The sequence below is a fragment of the Triticum dicoccoides genome, chromosome 7B, assembly GCF_002162155.2.
Source record: "Triticum dicoccoides isolate Atlit2015 ecotype Zavitan chromosome 7B, WEW_v2.0, whole genome shotgun sequence".
Lineage (NCBI taxonomy): Eukaryota > Viridiplantae > Streptophyta > Magnoliopsida > Poales > Poaceae > Triticum > Triticum dicoccoides.
Genome location: NC_041393.1, coordinates 214,553,599 through 214,561,623, shown reverse-complemented (window position 1 = coordinate 214,561,623; position 8,025 = coordinate 214,553,599). Strand labels below are relative to the sequence as shown.

The window sequence follows — 8,025 nt, the reverse complement described above, 5'->3', positions numbered from 1 at the left end:
ACCCCTCCTGTGTCCCATATCAGCTTTAAGCCACCTCCCGAACTGCTTCTTCCCTCCCTTTCCTCCTTCGGTCGAGCACTCCTTCTCCCCATGGCCAATCACACCACACGTGTAGCAAAAGTCCGGGAGATATTCGTACTCAAACCTACACCACCCCTTCTCCTCCCCTTCATATTCTTCCCCCGCTACAACCATCCGTTTATCCTGCACTTCATCCCCCTCCGACTCCTCACACAGCGTAAACCCTCGCATAATAGGTTTATCAATCCTCATCCGCACTTTGATCCTCAAGAACTTGCCAATCGCGTTTCCATCAGCTCCAGTGTCTGCCTCCTCAAAGCGTCCTACTAGTTTCCCGATCTCCTCAGCAGCTTCCTCGTTCATCATACCCAAGGGCAGGTCGTAAACCCTAATCCAGATCGGGATATTATTGAATTGATAGTCCTCCGGTCTCTTGATGGGCACATAGTCCTCCACAACCACCAGTTCTTTATCGAACATCCACGGGCCGTTTTCCAGAGCCTTCCTCTTCCCCGTCTCTTGGTGAAACGTGAACAAAAACTGGTTGACCCCAATCTCCGTGCACCCTATACCTTTGATCGGGCACCAGATCTTCCCCAGCGTGAGGCAGATCGCATCCGGATGTGCTAGCTTCTCTGACCTCACCTTCCCGACCGCCTGAGCCACCCCTCCTTACCCTTCTCCTTGGTCGGAATCCTGATCCGCACCCCTTCTTCTCCTCATCGGAGAGCTTCAGCCCCTTCAACAAACCAGCGACCCCCTCCATACCTCCCCCTCCTCCTCCTAGGGTTTTGGTGTTTTACGACCACGCGCCCTAGGGAGGCGCGTGGAAGGCCTTTGTGGATGGGACGGGACGACGCCGGATTCCATGAGACCAGAGACGGGACAACGGCGGCGGATCGAGAAAAACCTAGGTTTCCACCATGCCAGATCGCGATCGCCCTCGCAGTCGCCAGAGACACGCCAACCGTCACCCTATAGGGACGGACTGACCTATAGAAGCTATTTGTTCTGAAAGTGATATGTAGAGGGCGGGCCTTGAATTGTTGTAGGTGGTATTATGGTGTGAGTGATATGTAGCAACAAGGCTGGGCACATCATTAAGCTCAATCCCCGCAACAAAATCTTCAACGATGAGTATGCCCTTACAGGTGCCATTGGCCCATTTCACTCATCTGGAGCAGCTTCATCTTAGGTGGGATGATTTTTATGGAGCGAGTACCCGAGGTCATAGGATCATTACAGAACCCGAGGCATCTTTAGCAGGGAAGTCCCCCTCACCCTGGAAACTTAACGAAGCTAAATTACCTTAATAATGCCTTGCCAAATGACATATTCAGTTCTAGTAGCTCTGTTGAGAATTTCCTCGGGCTTTCATCGTTGGCGCACACGGAAAAATAATAAATGAAAATGGCAAAATTGTCAATATTTGCTAATGCTCTAATGGAATGTGATAATTGCAGGCATCAGATTCGCAAAGATCTAACAGATACCATTGTCCAATGTTTGGAACCACAGTAAGCCATGAAAATCATGAAAAAGGACAATAGAAATTGTAGAGTATCATCAGAGAACAACCCAAGCCACGCACGAGAACAAAGAGAGACACCTTACATGGCCCTTCGATAAGGGTCCTCCACTTAGCACAAGGAAATACAACAATAGAACGCACAAGGAAATAAAGGACACGGAACACACAGTCTGAATTTCATAAAAAAATCAGCCCGAGCATTCAGCACACACTTGATCACGTTAATTTCCATAGCCGGAGAAGGAAGCCAATTATTACAAACATGGGCATTCAGAGTTTCATGTGATGGGAGGACGATCATCGTTAATGTTCAACAAGGTATGATGGCCCTGTTTATAATACAAAATAAGAGCATAATAGCCTGTTTGAACTACATTGTAACAAATTCATCACAAGAAAGAAAAGCATTCATCAATATCATCAGGATCAGGGTAGCAGTGGCGGTACTACCTCCGTCCTGGTTTATTGTCCCCATTGTATTCCGTGCTAAATTTTGACCAAAAAATTGACTAACAAAAATTATATTGTTGGATTCGTATTTGATCATAGTTTTCAATGATATAATTTTTGATGACATGCATGGACATTTTGTTAGATAAATTTATGGTCAAAATTTAGCACGGAATACAATGAGGACCAATAAACCAGGACGGAGGTAGTATATGCCATCATCCTCCACACCATGCACCCAATCTACGTCAATTTCATGATCTTCAATGAGCTTATCGTTGGTATAAGATGTGCCTGATTCATAAAACTTCTCAAATTCATTGTGCTCGAAGAAACTCTCCACAGCTGGATGAACAATTCGGTTTCCTTCAAACTCGCAGTAAATGCAACGGACTTGTTCTGCCGTACATACAAAAAAAGTGCATATTGTTTCATATGAGAACATACTTCATTAAGCTGGATCACAACTAATTTGTAATACTTATCAAAGATCAATGGGATCTAAGCAACCAAGTGCTATGTTACTAAAACAACAGAAAGGAAAACACGCTAAATTGAACTTGCATCATATATAACTGAAGGGGCAACAACATGCAATAAGTCTATATTTTATCTCATTCCACAAAATGTAATACTAGCAAGGTTCTAGTAGTGTTATAACTAACAACATTTCAATTTATAGAAACCAATTTCTATTATAAACTACAATTCAGTTCTTTGCACATAACAATTTAGTGACTCCCAGTAGAAATAACATGGCCCAACCCATCATAATTGCTCACCAAGCATTAGTACTCTTACTACTTCCATTAGTAGGAGCTACCAAAAAGAACATTTTTCGGTCTGCAGTGAAGACTTTATATTGTTTGAAGGCCCGCTAAACCGCTAAATCGTGGCATTTGACACTATGTAAATAAACATCTTAAAGAAAAGAATACACGGCCATCATGGTCGGTCGCTATTTAAAACAGTGATCTGGTGTTTTCTCGAAGTGCAACAGCAAAAGATATACCAAAGTGAGCAGTGTCCACAAAATGTTTCAAATCAAGATATTCCATTATCCTAGTAATGTGAACCGATCTCTAGTAAACGCTACAGTAAACAATGTATAGATTTAATGCAAATTCTTTATAAGATACAAAGATTAGGTGAAACAATTGCAACTGCATGTACAGTGATGACATTGCAGTGAGCTATGGATCAAAACCATGGATACCTTTATTTAAGCGTAAAGGAAGCATTGACTAGAGCACACAGGTACTGTTAGGATGGTATTTAGATGATTATAGGTGATCAAAAACAGTCGGAGCATTCAGCGGACACTCGATCACGTTAATTTCCATAACTTGTGATCAGAGAAGGACGACAATTAGGACAAACCTGGGCATTTAGAGTTTCATGTGATTAGAGGACGACGACCACCATCTTTAAGGTTCAACAGTGTATGATGACCTTGTTTAAGTAAAAAAAAAAGAGGATGATAGTCTGTTTGAACTACATTGTAACAATCATCACAAGAAAGAAAAGTATCATGACAAGATGCCATGCCACTTTTGCCACCCCCCTCTCTACACTCAGCAAATAGATAGTTCTTCATCATCAATATCATCAGGATCAGGGTAGCAGTGGTGGTATATGCCATCATCCTCCACACCATGCACCCAATCTACGTCAATTTCATGATCTTCAATGAGCTTATCGTTGGTATAAGATGTGCCAGATTCATAGAACTTCTCAAATTCATTGCGCCCGAAGAAACTCTCCACGGCTGGATGAACAATTCTGTTTCCTTCATACTCACAGTAAATGCAACGGACTTGTTCTACCGTACATACAAAAAAGCACATGAGAACATACTTCATTAAGCTGAATCACAGCTAATTTTTATCAAAGATCACTAGGATCTAAGCAACTAAGTGCTATGTTACTAAAAAAAGCAGAAGGTAAAGCACAATAAACTGAACTTGCATCATAACAAAAGGGGCAACAACATGCAAATTTAGGTAAACAATGGCTACTGCATGTACAGCGATGACATTGCATTGAGCTATGGACCTAATTAAACATGAAAAGTACCTACCATGTACTCCCTCCATTCCAAAATAGATGACCCAATTTTATACTAACTTTAGTATAAAGTTGGATCATCTATTTTGGAACGGAGGGAGTAGCAGCTGAACTCTTCATTTGAGCATAAAGAAAGCATTGACCAGAGCACACATGTACTGTTAGGATGGTATTTATATGAATTAAATAGGCGACAAAACAATGCAGATTACGAAATTGAGAAAGGAAATAGCTCAATCCACTTGACAGAAAATATCAAAACGGAAATTGCAAGGTCAAAGGCTAGAGCATACCAGCTTCTGGTTTCTGCGGAATCACGGGGACACACCAACATGTATCAGCACCGTGTTTTCCACATTCAGCAAAGAAGAGCGTTGGAGGATCATATGGGCGGGCTTTGCTAACTGCCAGAAAGTTGATATGGGTGTGATAATACTTTTGAAAAGTCCATGGGTTGTAGTCTCGAACATTCTCACCCTCGCTGGGCACCGGACCAGATACGAACTCATTGACAGCACAGATGATATGAAGTTCAAACAGGTGGCCCTCCTTCAGCCACGAAAGATGAACATCGTTAGATTGGATACAAGCCATAGCCCAAGCACAGAGATTACTTGAAATGAAACTGTTAAGTAAGTAGAGGTGAGCAAGCAAGAGACTAACCGCAGCTATATTGTTGAATTTCTCCAATGCATTTGTCGCCATGCTGGTGACTCGGTTATGCTGACCCCAGAACCTACTGCTGCATATACCTACTTGATAGTAGAATCCCTTCTTGACCTTCGTAGGGGCTAGATCCCGTTGCTGGCGAGCAGAGGAGGGATACCTATCTAATATCTTGCAAAGCAAACTAAGATCCTGAGAGGATAGTGGGACACCATCCCGCATGTGCAACACTTTTGAGAGAGACTCGCTCAGACCATCCACTGACACCTCTGAGTCAAACTCGGCGGGTTTACTCACCCCACTCAGTGATGCCAGGAACTCTTTGTGTGCAAGAGGGTGGCAGTGACGTGCCGCGGTGGCCGCGGCCGTATATGCTTCAGGAACACTAGCAGACGGGATGCTGTCTTCAACCGCGGAGCACTGAGTAAGAGAAGGGTCAGGAATGTTGAGAACCTGACCACAACCAGAAAAGTTTAGACGCGTTTCTCCGGTAGCACTGGGCGTAGTAGAAAGTCTGGGATCAGCAGCTCGCAAGTCGGCCCCGGCCACCAGCAGGCGTTGCATGGCTAGGTCGGGAGTGAGACCCCGGTATCGAGTGCACAGGAAGGATATGAGGCCGTAGAGTGACTGCGCTGCAATCCGCCACAGCAACTTGGTGCTGATCATGGTTAACGGAAATTGTTTGCTTTGTGGGAAGTTTTGCTCGCACCAGATGGTGTTGACAATGATATTGGAGACAGGGTCCAGCAGACCATAGCAGTAGCCACCCCAGATCATGCTCTGGTGATACTGATTGCGCAGCTCGGCCGTGGGCAGCCTGCCCATCGCCTCCAGGTAGAATCCATGGATCATCGCAAGGAGCATTCGCTTCATGGGCGCCCGGGCAGGAGGCAGCTCCCTGGGTTCTGCACAAAATTTGGCATTTGCTTCTATATGCCGCCTCCTCGCGAGTTCCCAGGTTTTTTTCAGCTGGAGGACAGGATCGGATGCCCCATTGGCCTTCAAGAGCTTCTCTGCACGAAGGACTATGTCGTCGTGCTGCCTCCTCTGCGATGGCGCGGAGCGGAAAGCTTCCACGGCAGGCGAAAGCAGCTTCCACCCCTGCACGAGCCCCTGCGGGTCCGAGTGCTTGGCGGCAACCGCCGCACATCTGAGGGCGGCCTCGACCGCTGCCTCGGTGGTCTCGGAGCTGAAGTTAAACTCCCGCATCCCGCGTCTGCCGATGACGTGGAGCGAGGCCACAAAGGGGTCCGCCTCCGCGGCGTCAAGGTACAGCCAGGCCTCCGCGTCGGGGAGGTAGGGGAAGAGGCAGGTCAGGAAGGCGACGAGGCCGTCGAGCTTGTTAAGGTCTAAATCCTGCTCTCCTCCTCTTCGTCGTCGTCGTTCTACCGCCGGCGGGGCAGCAGGACACACTTGTTTAGTTGGCGTGGCAGCACAACATGCTTGGGAGATGGCGCTGTTGATGAGGATGTTGGTGGCGGGGTCCAGAAGGCCGAAGCAAAACCCCTTGTCCAGTAGTAAACCCTCGTCGAGCTGCAGCCGGCCGTGGATCTTGTCGACCTTGGCAAGAAGTACTCGGATCTCATCTTTGATTTCGTATATGTGGAATTGGTTCTTGACGTCCCTTGGACCAAAAGTGCGGATGCCATCCCCATTGCTGCTGCTGCTGCTGCTCCGGCTGTCGCTGTCGCAGGAGGCGGCCTGGTGTAGGGCAGGGACGGGTTTGCTGGTCATTGAGGCAGGATTTGGGGATCTGGTGGGTGCTTCTTGCGGCGGACGAGGGTTTTATAACTTCTATAAGACTCCGGCTATCTCCGGACAAGGAACGAACGCAAGGGGAGGCACGTCTCCGGTTTCATATGAAAATCGGACCAACAAGCCAGCCTGCTTCGTCTTCCTCCTAAAAAGAGAATACCGCCTCGTGCTAGTACATGCTTATGATGAAACAATGCGACAGAAAACGCGATTATCAGCGAACACATGAAGCGCCCCAACGAACAGCCGCACGCCCGCACTACACATCACAAAAACCACCGCATCGCTTTGGGAGAGGGGGAGAAGGAAGGGGGGTTACAACTTGATGGCCGCGGTGTCGTCGCTGGTGGCCTGCACGGCGGCCGGGCTGCTCCGGGCGGTGGCGCAGCCTCCCCGCCTTCACCCGGCGGTGGCGCCAGCCGATCGATCAGGGCGCCGCCGGCCGCATGCACGGACGGACGGACACGGGGCGATGGGAAGTCTGGGGCCCCGGGCCTGCACATCGATCAGCACGACACGGCTCAGCCGCCCGCAGAAGAAACGGGCCGTTAAGAACCAGAAGAAAAGGCTGAATGCTCAAGAAAGAGAACGGGGTGCGGGCCGAGAAGATGGACCTGCAAAACAATGCAGACCGAGCAAAATAGGAGTATTCCCTAAAAAAAGAGAGCAAAATAGGAGTAGAAATTAATTAATCCACCTAAAGTTTCTCAAAATAAATAAATAATCCCCCCTAAAAGAAGTAGAAATTAATTATTATATTTTTCAAAACTAAATAACCGTTTAAGAATTTGATCAATAAATGCAGTTATACCACTATGTTCACACATTCTGTATGTTGCTCCGAAGACGGAGGGGGAGAGGATGCAGTGCGTCGATGGAGGTAGGGTTAGGATAAAAATTAGGGTTTGATTATGGGGGAGGTGTGTGAAGATTGTGTGTTCCCGGTCTAGTTCTCACGGTCTTATTTTTTCTTCTATGGGTTTGTCTTAATGGCATTGTCCAACGAGCAGACAACGTGGTTGTGTGCAGTGGCGGAGCGACATAGCCAAAGTTGGGCGGGCCGGTATGAAGGAAGGCCACTATTTTTGTCCTCATAGCCCAATTTACTAATTGTCTCTGGGCCATGGCCCATTTTCATAGCACGTAGCTCCATTAGTGGTTGTGCATCTTGGTTATCTGACTCCAGTTCCGACCAACAAAGGTTGACAAGTTTCGGCCTTGTTAGGGGTTTGTGAGAGATGTGTTCAATGAGTCCGTCTAGCTGGACCTGGGGCGTGTCATACAGCCTCTCTGGCGTCTTCTTCACAGGGGCGCTAATTTGCTATGTAGATCATGACCGTTGACATCTCTTCTTCTTCATCATTTGATGATTTTGCGGCCACTACTTATAGAAAACTTCTACTTCCTCAAGAATTTAAACATATTTTCTAATTTTTGTAAAAGTGTTCTTTTTATAAAGGGTTTGTGTTACTTAGGGCATCTCCAAAGAAGACCCTCAAAGCTTCAGTACTTGTTCGGGTTGTAGTGTCTGGATT

The 8,025-nt window shown here is 46.8% G+C and overlaps 1 protein-coding gene across 1 annotated transcript; it reads right to left on the bottom strand.

Annotated features, from left to right (window-relative positions):
• Positions 1–3,388: 3,388 nt before the first annotated feature.
• Positions 3,389–6,469, bottom strand: LOC119338829. The gene is made up of 3 exons (XM_037611050.1): positions 4,733–6,469; positions 4,363–4,618; positions 3,389–3,824 (listed from the first exon to the last, which is right to left on the bottom strand). The coding sequence occupies exons 1-3, from the start codon at positions 6,467–6,469 to the stop codon at positions 3,577–3,579; spliced, it is 2,241 nt and encodes a 746-aa protein (XP_037466947.1). The 3' UTR covers positions 3,389–3,576.
• Positions 6,470–8,025: the final 1,556 nt, after the last annotated feature.